At 45.2% G+C, this 26127-nt stretch overlaps 2 protein-coding genes, 1 long non-coding RNA gene and 2 other non-coding genes across 5 annotated transcripts in view; 2 read left to right on the forward strand and 3 right to left on the reverse strand.

The window, feature by feature from the left end:
- Positions 1-15631, forward strand: part of shank1 (SH3 and multiple ankyrin repeat domains 1) — a 74630-nt gene extending 58999 nt beyond the window's left edge. The window contains exons 23-28 of the mRNA XM_030058144.1: positions 4585-4708; positions 6301-8140; positions 8234-9931; positions 10207-10212; positions 11256-12146; positions 15031-15631. Coding sequence (XP_029914004.1) covers positions 4585-4708; positions 6301-8140; positions 8234-9931; positions 10207-10212; positions 11256-12146; positions 15031-15118 — 4647 coding nt within the window. The 3' untranslated portion in view covers positions 15119-15631. The remainder of the gene's footprint in view (positions 1-4584; positions 4709-6300; positions 8141-8233; positions 9932-10206; positions 10213-11255; positions 12147-15030) is intronic.
- A 4904-nt stretch (positions 15632-20535) lies between these two features.
- Positions 20536-24691, reverse strand: LOC115364327 (uncharacterized). The gene is made up of 3 exons (XR_003928654.1): positions 24613-24691; positions 20917-20959; positions 20536-20666 (listed from the first exon to the last, which is right to left on the reverse strand). It is a non-coding gene; the product is annotated as an uncharacterized LOC115364327 (long non-coding RNA).
- Positions 20754-20843, reverse strand: LOC115364523 (small nucleolar RNA SNORD88). Its single transcript, XR_003928699.1, has one exon. It is a non-coding gene; the product is annotated as a small nucleolar RNA SNORD88 (small nucleolar RNA).
- LOC115364522 (small nucleolar RNA SNORD88) lies at positions 21050-21141 on the reverse strand. The gene has a single exon (XR_003928698.1). It is a non-coding gene; the product is annotated as a small nucleolar RNA SNORD88 (small nucleolar RNA).
- Positions 21523-26127, forward strand: part of LOC115364326 (protein kinase C and casein kinase substrate in neurons protein 3) — a 28726-nt gene continuing 24121 nt past the window's right edge. The window contains exon 1 of the mRNA XM_030058839.1: positions 21523-21561. The gene's annotated coding sequence lies outside the window, so the exon portion shown is untranslated. The remainder of the gene's footprint in view (positions 21562-26127) is intronic.

Consider the following 26127-nt stretch of genomic DNA (forward strand, 5'->3'; position numbering starts at 1 on the left):
TTTGCTTTTAACTTTTGCTCGTAACTCCTGTAATCAGGATTCGGCAGAAATCACTGCTTTCAGCTGGTCCTCCTTGAATACGTAAAGGTGGTGGTGATGATGGAAAAATGATAAAAAAAAAACAACAACAACAACAACAACTGCAAATGTGGAGTATAAACCATGAAACAGCCAACAACTCAGCAGTAGAATGTATTAAAACTGCGTTAGGTGGGATATTTATGTAAAAATAAAGCCGTCTTCTCAGCCTAACTCAAAAAGTGGGGCCAAAGTAAAGAAATGTGTCTCTTTCCATCTAATCGAGACACTGAATATTTGCTCTATTTACCCAAATCAAGTTCTGGTGTCAAGTACAGTCACTTCTCCGCCCACACACAGTGACAAATAAAAGTTAAGAGTGTTTACCTCTTAATAGCAGTAAACAAGCTCTCCAGCCAGACAATCTGGATTCACCAGCGATGAAGGACCGCTCCAGAGCGTTTGAATGTTTGGCCTCTTTACTACAATTTACCCACAATTTAAGACTGCAGGAAACCATTTTGCAAATCACGCAGGCATGCTACAGATTTCACAAAATATAATCCAAATTCCTTGATTTTCAGATTTACTTTTTTGTTGAAACACCAGCCTTATGATGTTCTGCTACTGTAAGTATATAAAATAAATAAATCTGCGGTGTAGAGCTGGTGAAGAGGCCAAATTTCATGTCATGAAAACACAACAGAGCTGCTGCTTTTAGGAAATTGACATTATTGCAGTGATGGAAGACTAGTGTGAGGAAAGTTTTGGAAGTTTTGGGAAGTTAATTTTCTTATTATGCAAATCATAAAGGAATCATAGTGGCATATAGGGATGCATATTTTGAAAAAAAAAAAAAAAAAAAAAAAAAAAAAAAAGATCAGTTTTCACATTGACAATCAGTTATTGATCATATGCCCAAAACTGAGCCCTGTCTGACTGAATGGACAGCTGCCTGTGTTTAACATTGTGGTGTATGTATTCTCATTATTATTATTATTATTTCCATATTTAGGGACTCCGTCACATTGTATACAACACTGAGTTATGAACTTTTGTCTGAATGACTTTAAGGCTAGGCTAACGGGCTAGCCTAGCCACAGAGACTCACTGCTGTTAGCTCGCTAGGCTAACAACAAGCTAGCCAGGCTGACACCCTGGAGTAGAGCTCGTACAGCCCAAATATATCAAGATTACAGCACACCCATCATTGCCATGGTAACAGGAAATTGTCATACTAAGCATGTAGTCTAGAGATTTTTTTTTTTTTTTTTACAGAGGCCTACAGTCATGTTATCACCTGTGTTTACCTGTGTCAGGTGGGTTGAATGAAGCTTAGCATTGAGTAAGGGCTCCCCCTGGTGGGCGACTTCAGTGTGCCAACACAAACGACCTATGAATGCTGCAGTTTAAATAAAACATTAAATTGTTTGATCGATGATCGTGGCGCGACACTTCACAAACAATAACTGATCCATCGTTTTTTTCATGAACATCCGTAGTGGACTGTATGGAAACCAACGGGTGGATAAAAGGTAGGAAAATGATGCTGAAGTTCTAAAGTCAGGCCGCATTCTTTGGTAAAAGGTTAGCAGAAACGTGAAGACCCCTATGTACATGTTATGGACATATGTTTGAACATATTTTTCCTCTCATTCTTTTGGTACAAAGTGATCACTGATTGGTTCAGGTGGTGACATGAGTGTGCAGCTCACTGATTCTCATTACGTGATTTCTAGGTGGCGTTTCTCAAGTCCTTCAGTTTCAGATGTTTATACCTCTCTTTTTCATTTTGAACCGCCAATGTGCAGCGAACAGTCTGTAGGAAGCTTTGTTGCTGCTGAAGGAGCGTTTTTGGTCATTAGACGTTTGACTCGGGTTGGACTGAGGAGGAATCTGGGCTGTGGGAGCAGTCGGAGGTGCAGGGGGCTCCGACCTCTGCATCCTTCGAGGCTCGCAAAGCTGTGGAGGCTCGGTGGAGATATCACTGATACTCAGGGGCACCGTATATGGGGGAAAAGTTAGAACAATTCCAAGGGCCCTTGCCTGACAGGGGCCCCAAAAAATAGGTAAAAACTAATATAAAATTATTAACCCTTTGGCGGATAGCGGTCACTACAGTGGACAGCTGTTTTAAAGTCATTTCTCCTAAATGCAGTGGTTTCTATGGTGGAATTGCATATCATGCTCTCTGCTGCTCCTCCCCATTGAGGTTTATGCAGAGACTGTCAATTCTTGTTGCTGAAAACATATTAATACTAGTATCATGACATGGTAAGAGCAGTCCTGCATCCTTAAAGAAGTATGGAGACTCACAAAAGTGTTCATGCCCTAAGAAGAGTAAACACACATAAGAAAAAAATCTTGACTCAGGCTTTCATAATTCATGCATCGAAGGGTTAAACCATCATCAAGTAAATATATACACTATATTACCAAAAGTATTCGCTCACCTGCCTTTACTCATACTATGAACTGAAGTGCCATCCCATTCCTAACCCATAGAGTTCAATATGATGTCGGTCCACCTTTTGCAGCTATTACAGCTTCAACTCTTCTGGGAAGACTGTCCACAAGGTTGAGGAGAGTGTTTATAGGAATTTTTGACCATTCTTCCAAAAGCGCATTGGTGAGGTCACACACTGATGTTGGTCGAGAAGGCCTGGCTCTCAGTCTCCGCTCTAATTCATCCCAAAGGTGTTCTATCGGGTTCAGGTCAGGACTCTGTGCAGGCCAGTCAAGTTCATCCACACCAGACTCTGTCATCCATGTCTTTATGGACCTTGCTTTGTGCACTGGTGCACAGTCATGTTGGAAGAGGAAGGGGCCCGCTCCAAACTGTTCCCACAAGGTTGGGAGCATGGAATTGTCCAAAATGTTTTGGTCTCCTGAAGCATTCAAAGTTCCTTTCACTGGAACTAAGGGGCCAAGCCCAGCTCCTGAAAAACAACCCCACACCATAATTCCTCCTCCACCAAATTTCACAGTCGGCACAATGCAGTCTGAAATGTACCGTTCTCCTGGCAACCTCCAAACCCAGACTCGTCCATCAGATTGCCAGATGGAAAAGCGTGATTCATCACTCCAGAGAACGCGTCTCCACTGCTCTAGAGGCCAGTGGCGGCGTGCTTTACACCATTGCATCCGACGCTTTGCATTGCACTTGGTGATGTGTGGCTTGGCTGCAGCTGCTCGGCCATGGAAACCCATTCCATGAAGCTCTCTGCGTACTGTACTTGGGCTAATCTGAAGGTCACATGAAGTTTGTAGCTCTGTAGCGATTGACTGTGCAGAAAGTCGGCGACCTCTTTGCACTATGCGCTTCAGCATCCGCTGCCCCTCTCCGTCACTTTACGTGGCTTACCACTTCGTGGCTGAGTTGCTGTTGATCCCAAACGCTTCCATTTTGTTATAATAGAGCTGACAGTTGACTGTGGAATATTTAGGAGTGAGGAAATTTCACGACTGGATTTGTTGCACAGGTGGCATCCTATGACAGTTCCACGCTGGAATTCACTGAGCTCCTGAGAGCGGCCCATTCTTTCACAAATGTCTTGTTTCACAGTCTGCATGCCTGAGTGCTTGATTTTATACACCTGTGGCCAGGCCAAGTGATTAGGACACCTGATTCTGATCATTTGAATGGGTGAGCGAATACTTTTGGTAATATAGTGTAGATAGCGCATTTTTTTTTTTTTTTTTCATGGGGCCCAAAATTCCTGGCGGTGCCCCTGCTGATGTTGGTTTAGGTTCTTCTTGTTTGCCAAGATCTGACATCCACCCTGATTTCTGAACTGCTTAAAGCTACGGGACTAGCTTGGGTTTCAGGAGCTTTTTTTTTTTTTTTTTTTATTTATCAAGTCAGGGGGTTCAAACCTAACCGTCCTGTAACACGTAAATAGCAGCACAACACCAAACAAACACCATATCCATGGCTCTGAAAAAAAAACAAAAAAAAAACAGCACCTTGCCCACTTGTATCTCAGCCAAAATTTTGTTGTTTCTGCCATTTTTTTTTTATCACGTACATAAAACTTGAACTGAGGGGGGAGGAGTAAAAGAAGAAGTATATACAATGGTGTGAATGAAAAGTATGAAAGTATATACCTAAGTTATAGCATGTGTGCATGGTGTGCAAAATATCAGCAGTTGAACATACTGGTGCAAAAAGAAAAAAAAAAAAAACTCAGAAAAATGTAGGAATATTAGGAAATAAATGAAGTATGACAATAAAAAATATGTGGAGGAATTATTTTTTAAAAAAAGAGAAAGAATAACAAGATATATTCAATGCATAACAAAAAATATGAGAATATGATATAACAATATGGTAACACCCTCACATTCAGTTAAACTTTGTTCCAACCCACCCACAAATGTGATTCATTTCCAACACTGAACTACTGTACTCCTGGAAATAAACTCCCCCACCCTCATATGACTGAACGACTGAATGTGGCTTATTTTAATGCATTGACTGTATTGTTGTTTCGCTGTTTTTTATTTATTTATTTATTTATTTTAACTTTGTTTCATTTCCAACTTCCCTTTTTTTCTATTTACCAGCCAAACTACGGGGATCAGGCGGGGATGGGGATGATGTCGTCGGGTGCGGGCCTTGGCTATGACCGTAGCCAGTACACCTCGGGTCACGGCCCACAGCACGGTATGCTGCGGCAGAAATCCATCGGTGAGGCTGTCTGTTTTCCCCGTCTGCCCGTCTGTCCGCCTGTCTGTCTGTCCTCTAGATGAGTAGAGGTTCATACTGTGCCGATATGTCTGTCTGTGGCCGATCACGTCTGTCCGAGTCTGCAGAATGCTGCACTTTTATCTGTAGCTGACCCCTGTGCACTCACCTGTTTGGACGTACTCTAACTGTGCTGTGCTGTCAAGATAAGACGTTTGTCTGTCGTATATTCACCCTACTACTATTTGTTCTATGCAGTAATGTCATTAGTCTAACTCTTTTGGCTCCATTTTAGTCCAGTAATTTTAGGCCAAAATTGGGGTCAACCTAGGACAAATTGCAAGAGAAGCAAACTCAACTGATTTTGTATCCTCAGTTTGTCCTGAGTGAGGGGGGAAAAAGTCCCAAGAAATCCCATTGGTGGAAAGTTTTGAAAATCACCTATTTATGACCACATATTACCAAAAAACACTGTTTTTAACACACAGGGGAAAGGGGTTCAAAATGTTACTTTCAGATATCACTATAAAAATTCACAAGTTGATTACACACACAAAGACAAGAAAAAAAGTCAATGACAAGTTCTTTGAATTATTCTGTTTTCACATGCATATCACACATTATCTGATTTGATATGCGCTAATAAGGAATATAAGGAATAAATGCCAGAAGAGATATTTAAACAGTGAATTACAAGGTTACTATATATATAGTAACCTTGAATTACAAGGTTACTATATAACAGTGAATTAAAAGGTTACTGTATATATAGTAACCTTTTAATTCACTGTTTAAATATCTGTTCTGGCATTTATTCCCTATATTCCTTATTAGTGCATATCAAATCAGATAATGTGTGATATGCATGTGAAAACAGAATAATTCAAAGAACTTGTAATTGACTTTTTTTCTTGTCTTTGTGTGTGCAATCAACTTGTGAATTTTTATAGTGATATCTGAAAGTAAAATTTTGAACCCCTTTCCCCTGTGTGTTAAAAACAGTGTTTTTTGGTAATATGTGGTCATCAATAGGTGATTTTCAAAACTTTCCACCAATGGGATTCCTTGGGACTTTTTTTTCCCTCACTCAGGACAAACTGAGGATACAAAATCATTTGAGTTTGCTTCTCTTGCAATTTGTCCTAGGTTTTTTCATAAAATGACTGGACTATTTCTGGTTTGTTGCTTGCTGAAGCGTTGCTAACTTTCACAGTGAGATGGTTAACGTGCTCTCCGGTGACCAACAAAGCAAAGGCTGCTCTGTGATGCTGCTCGGTTGCTACTTGTTTGTGGAAATGTTAAATTCAGCACTAACAGACTTACAGCATACTAACCAGACATGAGAACGGAGGACAGACTGGCTGGCAGGTCGATGGGCAGGCAGACATAGACAGACACTCTCATGTTTCACCCTCAACGATTTTTCTTGCAGAGGGCATTTCCTCTTTTTCCCTCTTTTCCTTGTTAAACTCCCTCTTCAGCTTTTACTCTGTGCCTTGCTGTTGCTCTGTACCTCCCACACTTTTCTTCATCACGTTTAAACCCTAATTTTTTTCCATCCGTATCTGTTTTCTTTTGTGAATGGTAAAATGCAGGGGTGCCCGAGGAGGAGAAGCAGTTCCTGCATCCTCCGAGCATGAAGTTTGCCCGCAGTCTGTCGGTACCCGGTCCCGATGACATCCCCCCTCCCCCCACCACCGCGCCGCCAGACCCTCCATTTTCCTCCGCTCCTCCCTTGGGATGGAGAGGCAAGTCGTCCCAGCAGCCCTCCGTCTCCGTGTCCCAGTCCACCTCCACCTCTGCACACTACCAGCTCTACTCCCAGGCAGTGCACTTCACCCACGGGGGCAGGGAGAGGGCAGGGGGTCCCAGCACCGGTCCAGGGGGCGGGGCAGTGGACCATGCACCCTCGTACGCACACGCGGCCGCCCACACCGCTCAGAGCAGGACAGCCTCTCGGAAGGTCAGCTACCCAGGGGAGACAGTCGGAGCCAGCGTAGGGGCCGGAGCAGCGGCCAAGGCAGCAGGTCTGAGGAGAGGCTACAGCACCGCCGTCCCCCCCTCCAGCATTGCCACAGTGATTCCCCAGCAACAGACCACCCAGAGCCAAGCGCAGCGGGTGGACCGCAGCGGACCTGGGGCTGGAGCAGCGGCTCCTAAAGGAGCCACCCGGAGAGGCAAGGGACCCCTGGTGAAGCAATCCAAGGTAGAGGACCTGCGTGTGGGCCAGGGGACGCTGGGGGGCAAGGGATCGGTGGAGAAGAGCTCCATTCCCATTCCTACCATCATCGTCAAAGCTCCCTCCACCAGCAGCAGCGGGCGCAGCAGCCAGGGCAGCAGCGTGGAGGCTGACGCTGCTCCCTCAGGGGAGACAGATGGAGCCAAAGCACCCCACGGACCTCCTCCCTCCACTCCGGCTCCACAGCCCCCTGCCCCGCCCTCCATCCCTGCCCCTCCACCCCCGTCCTTGCCTTCAATTCGTGCCCAGGATAATCTGGACTACACCAGCCAGTTTGGGGCTGCTATCGTTGGCGCAGCCCGCCGAGACAGAGAACGCTTCCACGAAGCCCGCAGAAAGAGTGCCTCCTTTTTCATGTCTGCCGAGGAGGATGTGGTTCTCGGGGGACCTGGGGGAATCAGCAGTGGAGTGGGAGGAGTAACAAGGACTCAGGTCACACAGCAACAGCTCAGCACCCAGCCCGAAAGCTCCTCCACGCGGCTGCGGCCGTCCAAGTCCATTGACGAGGGCATGTTCTCCGGGGACACCTTCATCCACCACACTCGCAGCATGCCTCCGGCCTTTGGCCTGCCTGAGTATTCCTCCCCCGCCACGGACTACCAGCCAAAGTCTGTGCCTGCCGAGTTCTACGCAGCGGCAGGGAGGCAGCCCGCGCCCTCCACCACCACCACCTTCATCCATCCTCTGACAGGGAAGGTCCTCGACCCCACGTCGCCACTGGGACTGGCTCTGGCTGCCAGGGAACGCGCTCTGAAGGACGACGGCAGGTTGAGGAGGGGATCTGAGCACCAGTTCACCCGCCAAATGTCCAGTGTTGTGTTCCCTTCGTCCGCCGTCACCTCTCAGGCGGTGTCGTCCGCCGTCCAGTCCTCCAGCTCCTCCTACCTGGTCACGTCCTCCTCCCTGGCCGCCACCACACCCAGCGTCGGCCGCCCGCCCTCACCCAGAATCCTCAGAGGGGCCGGGGGCGTTTGGGGTGAGGACGGCGGCGGAGGGGAGAGGGAACGGGAGGGCGGAGGGGCCCGAGAGGGGCTGAGGGTTCGCTTTTCCGAGGACAAAACGGTGCACACGCACCACTACCAGTCCCAACCCTATCAGCCAACGTACAAGGAAAGGGAGAGGGAGAAGGAGCGGGAGAGGGAGCGGGAGCGGGAGAGATCGAGAGAGAGGGACAGGGAGTTGTCGAGGGAACGGGAGCGGGACAAAGAGAGAGAGGGCTACTTGAGGAGGGCCGAGCAGGCGGCTGCCAACGCGGCTGCCGCTGTGGCTGCGGCGGCGGCGGCTGACAGCGCCGCTCAGCACGCGGCACAAGCCTCTCACTCCCAGCAGCCTCGGCGGCCCTCGTTCCTCAGGATGGAAAGCGAAGCGGGCACCTACATCCTGTCCCTCACTCCTCCCTCTCCTCCACCCACCGGCACCCAGCAGCCGGTCAGCGGCGCTGGGAGCTCCGGGAGCGGCCTGATGGTTCTCCCTCCTCCCGCCCCGTCCGTCGACGCAGACGACGAGTTCGTTTTCGCGGACCCCCTCCCGCCTCCCTTAGAGTTTGCCAACAGCTTCGACAGGGGATTGGGAATTTCAGGGTACACGCAACACGGGATGATCACCAACACCCTGACCTCCCGCCAACAGCAGCCCCCGCCGCCTCCGCCTCCTCCTCCTCCTCCACCACCGCCGCCGCCTCCGCCCCCCCAAAAAGAACCTTTCATAAGCGGGTTTCCGGCTCATACACCCCTCCCCTCGCCCCAGGCAGGGGACTCCACCGCCTCCAGCCTCACGTCTTATGACAGCGAGGTGGCTAACTTGACCCAGTCGGCTCCTTCCCCCTCCCAGACGTCCCCCAACCCCCAGCCCCCTCCCTCGCCCGCCACCCTGCAGCCGACGTCCATAGGGGGACCCCCGCCTCCCCCGTCAGTCTCACCGCCGCCCCCGCCTGGCTCTTTCCACAGGCCTTTCTCTATTTCCCACCCACACCACCTGTACAACAGCACCCACACTCCCGGACGCTCCTCGCCGACGCCCCCGCCTCACACCGTCGCGCCTCCTCCGGCCTACCGCGGCCCCTTGATGCCCTCCTCCGCCGCTGCCACCTCTGCCCCGCACCGGGGCGCCGCCTCCCTCACCACGACCGCTAGCTGTGCCGCCACCACCACCACTGCTGCCACCGCCACAAGCACCTCCACTCAGCTCTACCACGAGCGAACGCACACCACACACACTGCGCACGCCTCCTCCTCGATCGCGGTCTCGAGCGGCCGCAGGACCGGGGAGCACCACCATCCTCCCCCCGCCGCCAAGACGGGAGAGTCCCAGGAGACGGTGGTGGACTCCGGGATCGAGGAGCTGGACAGTCGCAGCAGTAGCGACCACCACCTGGACAGCATCCTGGCTCTGAGCGGGGCGGGGGTCAGGGGAGACCGGCTGGACCGAGGGGAGAGAGGAGGCACCGGGGGAGGGTTGGGGATGGGAGGTGTGACGGGGGACACGGAGAGGGGAGGAGGAGATTTGCTGGAGTCCTACGTGAGCTACCTGGACGGACAAACCTTCGAGATGCAGAACGCCACGGCGGCGGCCTCCACCTACCCGAAAACCAACCGGTTCCGAGACGGGGGTCGCGCCGGAGACCTCCGCAGACAGACCAGCACCGCCCCCGCCTCCTTCCACTCCCACCGACGGAAGGAGGAGCACGAAGAGGAGGAGGCGGAGGAGGGAGAGGCCGAGGATGACAGCTATGGGGTGAGGGACTCGCAGAATTTGGGACGTCCGACATCGCCGTACTTTGATCGCCCACGCACCCCGGAGATGAAGCCTCTGTGGGGCGAGGGCCAAATGGCCGGTGAAGGAGGACCGTCCGGGACGTTTCTGGAGGGGAGGAAGATTTACCCTCCTCCTTCCAGTATGAAGCCAAGCATCATCAATGAGCTGAGCAGCAAACTGCAGCAAAGAGGCAAGGACAGCTGGAGCAGCCAGAGACCGCTCAGCAGACACAGGTGCACCTCAATACCTCAATTTATTTTTTTTTTGTTTTTTGGTGTCACAGCATGAGCGAGGTCCGTTGCTGGCGTTTCTGTGCATGTTGATGCGGAGAGCGGTCACTCTGCTGTACGTTCATGCTAGTTTTGACTTGTGTGAACACATCAACATGGAGCCTGTAAGCTAACATTGCACTGTCTGGTTGTGTTTTGTGTCAGTGTTTTTGTCTATACTGTGTAAACCTCTCCTCTTTTATGTCCCCGGCTTTTTTCCATGTGTCTCTCAGAAGCAGAAACAGGTAATCGAGCCACTTCCACACTCCTTCCTTTGTCTCACTTTCTGTCATGACCAACATAAAGCGTTGACACCGGCTTGTATTTACGGCTTGTTGTGTGACAGTGGAGGAGGAGAGGAGGCCGTGTTAAACGCAGCACATCTCTGAGAGTTTTGGTGGTTGTTAACAGGATAAAAATCATTTCCCACCCCCCCCTTGTGGTTCTCCATCTTAACAAGTCATTTAGTCTCCTATTCACACTGCAACAACGCAAAATCTTACCAAGATTATTTGTCTTATTTCAAGTCAAAAATGTCATGATCACCTCAGAAGTAAATTGTTTTTATACAATTTGCTTGTTTCATTGGCAAATTTTGCCAGTGGAAAAAGTGAAAATTCACTTGAAATAAGTGAAAATTAGCTAGAAACAAGAAACTAATTTTGCCAATGAAACAAGCAAATTTTCACTTGAAACAAGAGACAATTGTCTAAAAACAAGTTACTTCTGAGGTCATCATGTCTTATTTTAAGTGTAATGAGATATTTTGACTAGTAAGAAGACATTTCTGACTTGAAATAAGACAAATAATCTTGGTAAGATTTTGAGTTTTTGCAGTGCAGTCTTGAAATCCTGTTTTTTTTTCCTGAAAACAAGTGCAAAAGTCTGCCAGTGAGACGAGACCATCCCACTTGTTTCCGTTGCAAATCAACTTGTTTCCAGAATTTTCTTGAATCCGGTGTAGTTTTCTAGGTTTGATCTGCCTTGTTTGAATATATTTGTATTTTGGGGGAAAATACCCGAAACAAGTAAAACTGCATTGAAAACAAGTGGGATTATCTCATCCTACCTGATTTTTTTTTCAGTTATTATAAGAAAAACAAGGTTTTAACACTGAATATGAGACTAAATGAATTGTTAGGATGGAGATTTTTTGGTAAGTGAACACAAACTGATGATTACTGATTACTGATTATCATCTCTGTTGACGTGTGTGCACATGACCCTTTTCTGTCTAGCTTTCATATCTTGTGTATAACCATGTCTCCTCCTCTTTCCTCATCCTCAGGTTTTCAGAAGACTCGGCCTCAGCTCTCAGCCCCCCCTCAGTTCGCTCCCAGTCGCCTTCCCCGGTCTCGCTGTCCCAGCCTGCGCTGTCCCCGTCACCCACCCCGGCCTCCCAGTACCCCAACTGGGGCCGATCCCCGTCCCCCCAGCCGTCAGCTGCCTCTCAGCCTCCACGTTCGCATTCCCCTCTGTCCCCGACATCCTACTCCCCCTACCCCACCTCCCCCAAACACAGACCCGTCTACCGGACCAAAGCCCTGGAGTTCCAGTTCATCCCCAGCCGGGAGTCCCGCAAGGCAGAGTCCCACATCCTCCAGCGTAGACGAGCGCCGAGCCCCCTCATTTCCCCGTCAGAGAGGCCCAAGACGGGACCGCCACGCCCCTCCTCTCTCCCTCTCCTCCCAACCACTCCCCTGTACAGTGCCATCTACGACCTCCGAGGCTCCATCACGCCTCCGTCACCCGGGAACCCCCTGGGAGACCCCTATTTCTCACCTTCCCCTCCCCTGTTTGCTCCCTCGGGCGCCCCTCCTCCTCCGAACTCCACCCTTGTGGTTTCTCGCTCCCTCTCTCCGACTCACTTCCTGTCCGGGACCTCTTCCCCGCCCCTGCATCCTCTCCCTCCGCCGCCCTGCCTGAGTTACCCCCATCTCCCGCCCCCGTCCCCGACCAAGCCCTTCGCCTCCAAGCCGCTGCCCTATTGGACCAAGTACGACGTGGCTGATTGGCTGGGATACCTTAACCTGGGCGAGCACCGGGAGCGTTTCCTGGACAACGAGATCGACGGCACCCACCTGCCCTCCCTCACGAAGGAAGACTACCTGGATTTGGGGGTGACGCGCGTGGGGCACCGCATGAACATCGAGCGTGCCCTGAGGAGAGTGATGGACAGGTAGGGCCGGGGACAGACCGCGCAACTTTTTTTTTATAGCCACAGTCTTCGCCATCGCATCTCATTTTCAAGACTTGAGACAACAACCGTGCATCAGGCAGTCAGCACAGATCTGTAGTATGAAGAGCGCTCATGAATCAGAATCTCTCGACCCCTGATCCAGGATTGACCATCGCAGTTATTTGAAAAAAAATGTTTGATTTGTACATCTTAGCTGGCCAGTGACTAAAATCTGAGCAGAGAGCAGGAACAGCCAGTGAGATTTGAGCACACGCTGCAAAAACTCAAAATCTCAAAAGATTATTTGTCTTATTTCAAGTCAAAAATGTCTTATTTCTAGTCAAAATATCTCATTACACTTAAAATAAGACATGATCACCTCAGAAGTAAATTGTTCTTAGACAATTTTCACTTGTTTCAAGTGAAAATTCACTTGAAACAAGTGAAAATTTGCTTGTTCCATTGGCAAAATTTGCCAGTGGAAAAAGTGAAAATTCACTTGAAATAAGTGAAAATTAGCTAGAAACAAGAAACAAATTTTGCCAATGAAACAAGCAAATTTTCACTTGAAACAAGCAAATTTTCACTTGAAACAAGAGACAGTTGTCTAAAAGCAAGTTACTTCTGAGGTGATTGTGTCTTATTTTAAGTGTAATGAGATATTTTGACTTGAAATAAGACATTTTTGACTTGAAATAAGACAAATAATCTTGGTAAGATTTTGAGTTTTTGCAAACACAACACAGGTGCTGGTAGCATTTCGATTAAAGATTAAAGAGTATCAAAGCCTAGAACCCAATTCTTGGTGAAGCCTGACCTCTAATGTTGAAAAGTAGCGTACCTAGTTTTTGGTGACTTCACCTCTTGTGCTCTAAAAGCGGTGACATCGCCTTCCACCAAAGATCCAGCACCCTACTTTTCAGCGTTAGAGGTCAGGCCTCACCGGGAATTGGGTTTTAATTAATTCTTTATTTACCGTGGGATAACCCCTTGAGATGCAGCATCTCGTTTCCAAGGGGGTCCCACACAAAAGCAAGAAACAGTAACAAGCAGCACAATCCAAAGAACAAACAAACAAGACAAAGACAACACTTAACTAAAACCTCAACAAAGAAAATAAAATCAGGCATAAATAAAATAATAAAATAAATAAAATTAGACCAGATTAGATTATCCTAAACCAATTAAATGAAATGATTAAATAAAAAGCGCAATAACAAACATAGAATGAGGATTGGGGAGTCACAATTCAATTATAATCAGAAGCATTGGCAAACAAGTTGTAAATAACTAAAATAACACATTTTTGAATATATGGAGTGGAAGCAACACACAAATATTGAGAGGTAGAGTATTCCAAGTAGCGGGGGCCAGATATTTGAAGGCTTTCTTGCCAATTTTGGGGTTCAGTTTCTGCTTAAAGGAACAATTGGTCATATGGACTCTACAGGGACATCTAGTGGCAAACGGTGGAACTACAACATCAGGCAGCTGCATCTCCCTCTGGAGAGCAGTGTAAAATTGCCTTTCACAAGAAGATTAGTCAGCTAGTCTGGTGGAATTACGGTCAACATCATTCTGAAATGTCAACAGAAGTGGTAAAATGTTCCTTTATAGGTCAACCCAGATGTCCAACGGTTCAGTCTGTAGTTACTTCTAATTAACTTCAGCTACATAAGACCTTTAGCCGCTCAGGTACTCACAAACGTCTCGTGCAGGAACGACTGTAATCCCCGGAGGTGTGCAGAATTTCTACCAAATCAAAACGTAAAGGCTGGGCGCTCGATTTTGAAAGTTTTGACGTAACCGTGAAGTGACTATTATTGCTCAACACTGCTTGCACACCCCTGCTGATATTTTACGGTCATTTTGTGCTCAAGGCATCATAAACGCTGATGATTCTACCTTAATAGTGATACTTCGCTATAATTACCATAAACAAATGAAGACGATTGGCACCATCTACCCAACATTATTCTTAGTGATAGTGTTTCTCAAGATCGAGGCCGTTGACTCCTCTCTCTCTCTGTCCTTCCTCCTCGGCATCACTCTTGCTTTGCTCCACTGAAAAAGATAAATCACCAATAAATCACTTTTACATTTTTTCCATGTTTACTCCTTCCACAACAAGGTCAGGGTTAACTTTACTATCCCACAGGTGGGAAATTGATTTGGTCATTGTGCAAAGGACAAAAATGACATAATGACATAGAACACTTTCAAAAACAGTACAAAAAGTACAAGGACAAACAATGCTGTGGTAGTGCAAAAAGTAGAACATAACATAGACACTTTTAGGTTTAACCCTGTGGAGAAAAACAGTATTTATCAATCTTTAAAAAATAAAACAGACTATATTGTCCTCACAGGATAATGCACAACACAGTCTATTGATATGACCCTGTCCTGAAAGCTTTAGCTCGGTTTGCATTAAAGGAACAGCGCCCCCCTCTGTTTGTGCCATGAAGCACCACAGCAGATTTTCCACCAAAACTCACCCACTGACACACGGTGTAAAATGCAGATTAGAGGCCAAGAGAGCATGAAAATCTTCTCATTTGTTCATAGTAATCATATGCATGTCCAAAGTTAATGCTGAAATTATTCACAGGTGTTAAAAAGTTACACATAACTTTTTTTTTCAATTTGGATTTAGAAATGTTTCATCTTCACGCCTGCGTTTCTTCCATGCAGATGAAAAAAAACAAACAAAAAAAAAACAAAATGTCACTCAAGTGTGTGACGTCCAATTTTTTTCCAAAGTTTGTCCACGACTTTGTTTTCCCAGAAAGACCGAGTCAGATCTCTGCCATGGCATCTGTCATTGTCTCAGGCCAAGCGCCAAATGTCGAACACGACCTGTGTCTGTCCCTCTGTCCTCCAGGCTGTCCAGCAGCCCGTTCCCCATCTCTGTCCTCTCACCTCGGGACGGACGGAGCGAGCGGAGGAGGGACGACGGGAACCGGAGCTGAGGTTGCAAACGCGAAGACGAAGGGAGGGAGAGACGGAGGGGTCGGAGTCAATGAGGGAGGAAGACACAACTGCTGCTACCCACGGTGGATTCACACGACAAATGAGGGGGGACCAGATTTCACACAGAGAGAGGGAGTGAAGGCCCGAAGGGAGAGGGAAACACAGGGACGGAAAAAGGGCTGACGATCCATAAAGACACCGGCTGGCGCTCCCCAGTTGTCGCAGGCTGATTTACACAAATACAATCTCCACATGCATGCACAGCCACACACACACACACACACACACCGATCCACAATGCAACGGCTGAGGCAGCAGATATTAGGAAATACGAGCAAAGAATAGTGACGAAACATAACCAAATACTTGAGAGGAACAATCAAAAGCCAATCAGCTTTTATTTTTTTCCTTTTTTTAATTTTTTTTTTTTTTTTTTCAATCTGAGCAGTTTGTGTCGTTGGTGAGCCGGACAGGAGCGAGGTGTTCTTATCGAAGCGTCCTCTTGCCCCTCAGCGGGTTGGTCAGATCTGTTCAGGTTTAAGAGTGGAAACCCAGCCACAGTGTTTAGAGTGCAATCAACAACGACCCCACCCCCTCCCTCCCTCCATCCATCCCTCCATCCATCCCTCCATCCATCCATCCTGTGTGAGTGGACGCTCGTTTTAAAACTGTGTCTGTCAATCTGCCTGAGTGTTGCTGACGATGAATTATCGAGATGAATGGGGACGAGTGTGTGTTCGAGCCGCGGGAGCCGGGCTTCGTCTGTCTGACCGGTTCGTCTGAAGTTTATCATGACAGCTTCCACATCCTGAGACGTTGACGGAGGCACAGGCGGCGCCTCGCGACTTCAGCCTGCACATCCTCACCTTGTGATCGGTCCAGGCGCAGGAGGCTCGCTGTATGCTTGGCTTTGATTGGTTGTCTTGTTTTTACCTCACCACTTGGTAGGGCTCTGTCCTCACTGAAGGTCCTGTGAGTGATCAGGATTATTCTATTTCTCTATAGCTCTTTATCATCTTATAAGTCTTATAACGACATATATACAGACTGGTCACTGTATCACTAATTTGTAGCAAAAATAAATAAGTGCCCAGACCAACAACATAAAAAAAAAAAAAAATTAAAAAACACACTGATATGCACACACAGGCACACACATGTTACTACCATACACGCTTGCATGCATACACAAACACATAGACACGCACACATGCATACACACACACACACACGTACAAACACTTAGAGGTGTTTGTGTTAGAATTTATGGGACACCTTATATATACACACACTATATGTTTGGACCCAAGATGTACTCGTACAAAAGGAGACGGACTGTGCTTTCAGTTGATACATGACAATGTGAAGAAAAAAAAAAAAATCTCCCTGAGGATTTCGTTTGCCGAGAAAAGACTTCCTCAGCATCGAGGCCACCGCCGCACGACCGTCGGCGGGTTCTGTCCGAGGGAGAGAGACTGACAAGGAGAGGGGAGGGGAAGAGGAAAAACTGCCATTTCTTGCTCTTTCCCACCCAATCCCCCCTGCTCCTTTAAAAACAAAAAAACAAAAAAAACAACAAAAAAAAAAACAAAAAAACAAAACAAAAGTGGCCCTCTCTCGACCAATCCAGGAGGAAAACAGCCACCCGGCGGAAGGGATCCGAGAGAAATGCTTATATCGAGTTTTAATACTATGATTGTTCTTACAACAATTTTTAAACTTTAAATGGGAATACTGGAATACTGATATTGATATGAAGAGATTTATTGTTACTATTTATCATTACTATCATCGTCCTTACTGTTATTACTGCCTCCGATAAGAGCTGCCCGCCGCGGCCTCGTGGGGCGGCGGCGGCGCTCTCGTGCAGTCAAAGTATTTTCTGACTGTGTAGTGAAGATAATCGTGTACTGACAGACCAGTGCTTATATAGATAGACATATATATACATATATATATTTATATATGGGCGTTTTTCAGTTGAAAGATGCGTATTATTTCGTGCAGTGCACTTTTGCATTGCTTATACTGTGTGTGACCCGAAGAAATATTGCAACTTAATGTGAAGCACATCTTAGAGTCACCTCATGCTCCTTTCTCCTCGGTTCCCACTCTGATTTGACGCCGGCGGAGAAAAAGGTGATTTTTTTCTTTTTTTTTTTAATTCATTTTCATCAAACTCTTTGATTTTCTCCATGTTATACTTTGACTTGTATGGCCTATAAATAAGATTCCCTCACTCTTAAAAACGGTAGTCGCCACTTGACATTGTGCACATGATGAAAATGTCACAACTGTTAAAAGTATGCATCTCTTTTTTTTATCATTATTTTATCACCCAGTTCTTTTAAAAGATCATTTAATCTATTCTGGATAATAGCCACCCCCCTGTCCCTGTTGCTCTATCTTTCCACATAAAGAATCACCATTGGTTTTGTGTGATCCTGATTTGAAATGCATTATTTTATCTTGATTATTTTCTCATTGGCTTTCGCGCCACATGACAACCTCAGTCCTGCTTTTCTCGCTGTTGCTGAGATCGATTATAAGGGCTCTTTCATGACCTCTCTACCTTGAACAACACTTCACCTCTCCTGCTACTTTGTGAGTCCTGAAACACATATCAGACGTGTGTGTTCTGACGCCGGGGCAGCCACACCAGCCCTGCTACTCTCAGTCTATTTTTGCAAATAGATAATAGTTTTCATAGATCATTTTTGCTTACAGTGCGCCGACACACAAACTACAAATCCAAGCGAGTGAAAGGTCATCGAGGGGAATTTGTTTCCGCAGTCGTGCTATGCCAGTGGTCAAGGAGAGGAGATTATATCTGAATGCAAGAGAAATAGCAATAAGGACGATGAAAATAATGGTCATCCTAATTATGGTTTAAGATGTAAAAAAAAAAAAAAAAAAAAAAAAAAAAAAAGTCTCAAAAGTTCTAAAGAATCTCTGTCTTCCAAATAATGTTTAACATGAAAAGGTACAATGTATTTATTATTTAACTGTTGTGCTTTCTATACAGTTTGACCCATTCTCTGCATCCACCCCCCCTTCCACTGTACTGACCTGACAGCATTAGGACCTGCACTGTTTTTTTGTTTTTGTTTTTTTTTTTTCCACATCATTTGCATCCTCCTGTTTGTATGAAGCACTTTCTGCAGTCGCTCAGATGTGCCAGTATGCTCATAGCTCATGGTTTATTACCAGCATATTATGCAAATGACCCTATTCCCATTAGCAAAAGCTGTGACTTTTCACATTTTTGCTCTCAAGTTTTGAAGGGAGCTCTAGCCAAAATCAAATTTAAAAAAAAGGGATGTTTTTGAAGGGTGAACACACAGAATCTGGCTTCACATCTGAACTCGATGCAGAGCCGGGCCCCCTGCTTGTTTACATCGGCTCTCCCAAATACGCCTGATGTGGGAAAAACACGTTTTTGCTCGTGTAAATAGGGCCAATTCATCACATTTACCCTCGGCTGAGCAAGGAATCACCAACGCATCTGTTGTTGCTGCTACGATAACGCCGCCTTTCCCTCGAGTCGATGTGGTGACAGACACGCTAATTCTGCTGAAGTCTTTTGGTTTCCGCTCGTCGTGTGAAGTTTGTGCGCCAGAGAGTGACGGCTCACGGCGGCTGTCGGGAGAAAACGCCAGACCCGAGGGAATCGGTCTGACTCTATAGAAAGCATCTCATTTCCTTTAAGAGATCTTTTAAAAAAAAAAAATGAAAATATGAACTGATGAAAGGTAACTTACAGAATATATATGTATATGTGATATACATATACGCACATTCATATAAACGTATATGAATTTCAAATGTTTTAAGAGATGAAATAATAAATTGTTAGAATTATAATAAAGATACAGAAACAAAGTTCTATGTCATGTGTTGCCCTTTTGTCTCTCAGAGTTTGGTTGTTTTCACGACAATGAAACTGGACCTTAAAGAGGCGCTTCACCTGTGATGTGCTGCAGGCTTTATACAGCTTCTTGTTGTAATCTAATCCACAATTTGTCTCGAAATTCCTAAAATGCTTTCAAATACAATTACAGCAAACATTTGGCAGACGCTTTTATCCAAAGCAACGTAGAGATGAGATTTTTTTTATACACCAACAAGCAAAGATCAATTCAGGAGAGAACATCAAGTGCCAGAAAGCTCCGGTTCTGGCTTCCAATTTGTTTCCCAAAAGTACCTAATTATCCAAAAATGTACCATATATAGACATCATTTTCACTGTCATCAGCTGAGTTGTAGTCAGCACTTCCCAGGCCTGTTCTCTGCATGACATCGCCTCTCACAAGTGAAATCATTTTTTTCCCCCCCAAGACTTTTTACTATTTTGCTGCTATTTTATTTGAGCAAAACGAGCCGTTTTGTTGTGAAGTGCCCCTTTAAGCTGCGGGACATGCAGTGTCCGTGTGCCACCAGTCAACAGGTGATTCATACATCTGAGCTTGAACTCAGCGTGGCTGCTCTGACTCAGGAGCAGGACTTTCATGATGACGTTGATGCCCTGAAGTCAACTTGTACATGTTCTCTCATCTAAAAGGAAATGGACTACCCCCCCCCCCCCCCCCCCCCCCCCCCCTTTAGGGCTTAACATGAGATTCATGATAGTAAGAGTATTTTTTATATTATAATTTGAATTTTCACAAACCGATTCTTGCTGCAGTGTGCACCAAACATGTTTCTTTACATCTGGAAAACACAATTTGTCAACCAGGACATCTCTGCAGCACCACCGTACCTCATTTACAGTTTTGTCACATATTTACCTTTATCAAATAATTGCAGCTCCTGTGATTTGGGTAATTTTCTGATCAGCTGTTCAGCACTACCTCTCTTCCATTTCTCCCTTTAGCTTTTCTTCCAGACACCGACACATCATTTAGTCACATAAAAGCTGTGCGGCTCCAGCCACGGTGATGAGACATGATCCATTTCTACTGCATCATCAGCGTCACCCAATGCCCGACATGTAATTGCAATAAAAATGAATTAACCCTACGGCAAGACTAGCGCTCACACATTACGTATTCTGTAATTGTTTTGTGAGCTCCTTGCACAGAACGCAGGACATCTCGGCAATCTGTCGGCCGTCAAATCCTCGCTGAAAAAAACCTGCAGTTGTGTGAAGCCACAGACCGTACAAGTGTAAATTACACAAACCACTGACGTGCTCCAAAAAGCCCCAGATTTGTGAACAACCGTCGGGGAAGAATTACGATGCGGTGAGTCACTGTGCATAATTTAAGCAACTGCAAGAGATTTATTGTCTCAGATACGGCGATCCATCCAACAAGTGGTTCCTGAGTCTGAGCCATTATCATCCATCAAAGCATGAGACGCACATTCCCTTCATCTACTGTAATGTTGGAATAAGAGCATCAGATTATACAAGTCGTTTCAGTGGAACAATTTTATTTGATATGACAAACACAGGTACAAGACTACATAGAATTAAAATGTAAGAAAAAATAAGGTATGAGCCTGATGTGGTTCACAGAGGATGACATCTGCAGGACGGTCCGGCTCCTGTAAAGACAACAGAAACAAGGAAACATCAAATCAACGGCACGATCATCCAAACTGGGTTTTAATCCCATTTTCAGTCAGTCAGTCAATCTCCTCAGGCTCTGCCTTGTCAGGGGCAGAGAGGCACTTCTGTCAACATGCATTCTCTGAGCCCAGTGCAACACATCACAAGAGATCACTGTTCTTACCACCACGAATGTGTACTACTACAAAAAAACTACAATACAAGATGTGCAAATTGAGGACCAACCTGCTCCGGGGTCCAGCTAAGCCGACTTCCCTTGCTCCATGACCTAGAGAAGGAAAAAAGAAAAAAAAAAAAACATCCTTGTTATTGCACCGCCACATGAAACAGAGATGACACCGTCTGCATGTCTTCATGTTTTCTCCTCAGAGACTCTGGCTTGTCAGGGCCAGAGATGCACTTTTGTCACCATAAGGACTCAGAGCCCAGTGCGAATCATCAGGGGAGACGTGAGCAGTCGAACACGTGGATGTAAACTCAATCTGTGCCTGCTTGATGAAGCCAGGGTGAAATATAAACCTCCACAAGAAAACAATATCCAGCTTTCCAAACCAATACAAATCCATATGATATAGATTTACTGCATAATGCAATATGCAACACCAAATACAAACCAAAACACTAGGGGGAGATCATTTTCTGCTCCTTGATCAGGGTTTACACAGCTGATTACCAATTCATAAATAAAGGTAGATCCTAAACATTGGCCTGGTGCTGGTTTGTGAATCTGGAGCTAGTTAGCCAGTTAGCTAGCATGCTACCATGTGGGCCCACCACATGTAACTAGGCCCCGCCATGTCACACACACAAACTGTCATAAAACCATCTCAGTCGCTGCTTTAACAGTTTGGGAATCATGCAAAAGTTGATGTAAGTTGGTCTCATTTTAAATTTGATGTTTACACGGACACAATTTCTGTTGGTTGTTCTCAGAGAGCATCAGGCCAGACTCCATTCAGAAATCTGGTTGTTTAGTGTTGCATGGCTAAACGACATAAAGCTCATCTCTTACGATAAGACTCATCAGCTAGTCCTTATAGATGTCATAAGTTAAAGCCGTACAAGTGATTCAGCATAGCCTTTACTATAATTAACTTGAAACCTCCACCATGTTCATAATTAGTCAATCGATTGCCGCTGCACATTAGGCAGGCCTCCTCACTATCTCATGTTAAAACCCTTCTTAAAGAGCATATTGCAGGTTGGAGACCCCAGTGAATCAATGTGTAGGAAAATGATGTGGGAACTGAATTTTCATTGAAATATGCATATATATATTCTACAGTGACCTCTGGAGTTGTTTTTGTGGCAGAATTTTACTTCCGCATCTGAAAAAGCTAAACCGGAAGTGACGTAGGAAGAGGGAGTGCGGTCAATTTGAACAATAGGAATATAATGGATCTTAATGCTAGTTGTGACACTGAAGAGGCTGTGAATGTGTATTCATATCAATATGACGGACCACAGCCTTATTATTACGAGCCTGTTAGGCGTCAAAGAGACCAGGAACAGACCAGGGTCAGAAGAAATAACGGACAGAGAGATTCAGCTGTGCTGCGAGGAGAACCAGCGGAGGACTGGGCAGGTGTGTTGGTCAGTGACCTGGGTTAGCTTGTAGATTCGTATATATACGCATTTATCTATGAACGTTAGCAAGCGTTATCTAACACTGTGTTCACATCACAACACTGTAAAGTTTGCTATCACGTATCAGGCTATAACTAGTAATGATCGTCTAATACCAGCAGGAGTATTGATACTTACCCATAACGGAAACTAATGAGCTTCTATCAGTCGTATTTCGCACTGCATCCTGTAACTCCACACTGCGTCGTATAGCGCTTTACCGGTACCGCAGGAGAGAGATAAACAGCTTCCTGATAAACGATAAACTGATTTTAAAGCCCCCGCCTTGTCGTCTGTCGCTGTCGTGCTGCTGCAGCCGTGTATAAACAAAAGTTGTTATGGCAGTCTGTGTGCGCCGCGCACCTGTCAGATCCGGCAGACCTGACCGGGTGTGCGCGGTGCCGGCTGCCATCAGGTGGGCCGGCCGGTGTGCGCCACCACCCGGTTTAAAGTAGCAGCCAGCTGACATGCCGCTCCGGCACCGCGCTCCCCCGGTCCGCGGCACCCGGTCTGCCGGATCTGACAGGTGCTGCTCCGGCTGTCAGTCGGACGCTTTCTGAAGGAGGAAGTTACCCCCGAAACTGTCAAGGTAAATAAACATCCCATGTCTGATTAAGAGAAACAAAAACGTCTTTTAGCTAAAAGGAAGACATGATGAATGTATTTGAACTATATCGATTTATGATGATATCGGACCATGCCTGTTGTCGTATTTCAACGTGATGACGTGCATTCCCGGGGCGATCGCTTTAGGTAATGTGACTGCCCTGTGTGAGCAGCCCTTTACAGTACAGTAACGAGTGTAGTTGTTGTCAACCCAACCCGGTTCACTGTCTCTGCTCTGCTTCGCTCCGTGGAGACACACGGAGCGCTCAGCTCTGCCCGCGGTCAAACAGAGGAGAGGAGAGAAACTCAGCTCAATCATAAATGACAACAAAACGCAATAGGGCCTGTTTTTTTAAAAATGTTATTTATCTAATTTATGTGAACCTGTTTCATTTAAGCTCAGTGTGAGCGTCTACTGTGTTTTGCTGTCATTTATGGTCGCACTGAGTTTCTCTCCTCGAAAACGGCGGAGTCGACGTCTTGACAGGTTGGAGTTTGTGCAGCTAGCACAAACACAATAATTTACCATGATGATGATAAATAAATGCTATGTAAAACTACTGAAAACAGACCAACTCATTAGACCAAGACCGCTCAGACTCACTACTGCGCACTGAGCCGGAGCAGAGCTGAGGAGACCGACTCCCTCTTGTTACGTCATATGACGCGATGTTGAAAAAAAGAGCGTTTTTTGGAGCTTTGCTCAAAACGGCCACTTTTTCCTCTGAATACGTGCCCTAATATCTTGTAAAACATATGAAATCCTGCATTAACCTTTCACATGGTCATTTTCACACAATGTTACGTATAAATTTTGTAAAAAATTTAACCTGCAATATGCTCTTTAAAACCCACTTCTTTTCTTTAGCTTTTGATGCCATGTAGGATTTAGGATTTTATGATTTTTTGTATGCATGTTTTTTTTTTTTGCATTTTACATTATTTTATTCTATTAAAATTATAATTGTATTATTTTATTTTTAATTTATTATTTTATTTTAATATTTTTATATATTTTATTTATTCTATCCTATTCTGTTTTATTATTTTATTATTATTATTATCATTATTATTACTTACTTTATCTGATTTTATTTTAATTGATCTTATTTTATTGTGTTATCCTACTGTGTTTACCTTTTTATTCTGCTCTTGTTGTGTTATTTTGTGGTGTTTTATCTTGCTGTGCAGCACTTTGGAAACCTTGTGTTTGTTAAATTGTGCTATATAAATAAAGTGGATTGGATTGGATTGGAACGCTGCTCCCTTTGTGCGAAGCGCCGCCCGGCCCGGTGCACGCCGGCGGGCGAACAACCTCAGCACCACGTAACTCACAACCAAATGTTCAAATCCTGTTGAAATAAGTGATGCCTGGTGGATTGGATCAATGCCGACTTGAAATGCGATCTTTAATGATTGTTTAAAGTCTTTTACATAAGCTCTGTGAAGAGGATAAAGTTTGTTAATAAGCAAGGAAACTTCGACTTGTTAATTTTATGAATGGAGTTTGGCTGGTCACAGAGATCGCTTCCTGGCGTGAGGTGATACAAATACCTCTAGAGTAACTGTGTGGCAATTCAACTCCACTGCGTTTTTATTAACATCATATCCTGTCATAACATCCTAGCATTCCTCCAGCATTGAATCTGTCATATTTAACAAACAAGAATAAAGTTCAGCTCCTCTTACCTCGGACGCTTTAACACCAGGCGGAAACAGGACAGCTGTGCCGCCAGCATGGCTTGTATTATAGGAGCCACTGTAAGGACCCCTGCTTACGGTGCTTGTGGTAGCCTAAGATATGCCTTCTCAAAAAAAAAAAAAAAAATTTCCTCGTGCTTATCAAGTGTAGTCTCTTTGGAGTGCAGGGAAGTTTTCAAAGATAATTATCTCACCACAAGAATGAAGCAACAGTTAGAGCTGTTGTTGGTTGTTTGTGTGTGTGTGTGTGTGTGTGTGTGTGTGTGTGTGTGTGTGTGTGTGTGTTTTAACTCTTTCTTTTTGCAGTCCATACTGCAATATGTGGGCAACTTTTAATACTAGTCCTATATTTACTGTATTGATTTTGGTGTGTGTTATTTATTCTGTGGTACAATAGACAGCTGTACACATACGGAGCAAGATATTATTTTCCTTTAGCAGCATTTGTTTTTGTACTTATTGTACATCACCCAGCACCTTAACTGTGTATTTATTATCCATCACTCAGCACCTTAACTGTTTATTTATTATCCATCACTCAGCACCTTAACTGTTTATTTATTATTTATTATCTGTATATTACAGCCTAAGTTAATATACACTCACACTGTTTTTCAGACTGGAGGGGAAGTGGATTCCTTAAGAGGCTGAATCAAGGCGGTTAGTTCCTTGTCCCAGTCCCGGGCGTTACAGGTTCTGCCACTTGGTTCTTAGTCTCCTGGTTTCATACTAACTCTCCTTATCTATACAATCTATACAATCATGCATATACTTCAGCGCCATCTGTATATTGTCATGCTCATTCCATATGTATATTTTCACATCTCGTATCTCCTTTCCTTAGGTTAGCCCTTATTGTATTTTTTGAGTCTTTAGTCTTTATAGTCTCTATTGTATATTTTTAGCCTTTATTCTTTTTTTTTTAGTTAACTTTATTGTATGTTTCTACTGTTGCTGCTGGAACACCAGAATTTCCCTGGTTGGGATCAATAAAGTATATCTATCTATCTATCTATCTATCTATCATTTTGAAAAGTGCATTTTCCTCCATGATCACTAAATGTCAGCTGGAGTAACTGTAATTTTATTTGAATAAAACAACCAGCTCTTCCTGTGGAGCACTTCGCCCAGTAGAAGAATGCTGCTTGTGTGTGTGTGTGTGTGTGTGTGTGTGGCATCTTTAGTCTATTCTCGGTAAAGCAAAAATCCCTATCATATTCCTGTATCATTCCAGAAGGCTCTTTGTGTGTATGTGTGGGTGAGTTTATTCATAAAAAACTCACTTGATATTGAGTTCATAGCGACCTGATTGGACTTTATTGGCATTTTTCTCTCCTAAATATTTCCTCTTGGGTTTTTTTTTTGTTTTGTTTTAACCCTGACACCTGAATCCTTTCCTGGTTGAATTAATCATAGGGTTATTATGGTATGTCCTCATGCAGGCGGTTTGGGTGCAGCAGCAGCAGCAGCAGGGTTGGGTGTAAGTGAGCAGCTGTCTACATA

Source organism: Myripristis murdjan, chromosome 8 (assembly GCF_902150065.1).
Source record: "Myripristis murdjan chromosome 8, fMyrMur1.1, whole genome shotgun sequence".
NCBI classification, from domain to species: domain Eukaryota; kingdom Metazoa; phylum Chordata; class Actinopteri; order Holocentriformes; family Holocentridae; genus Myripristis; species Myripristis murdjan.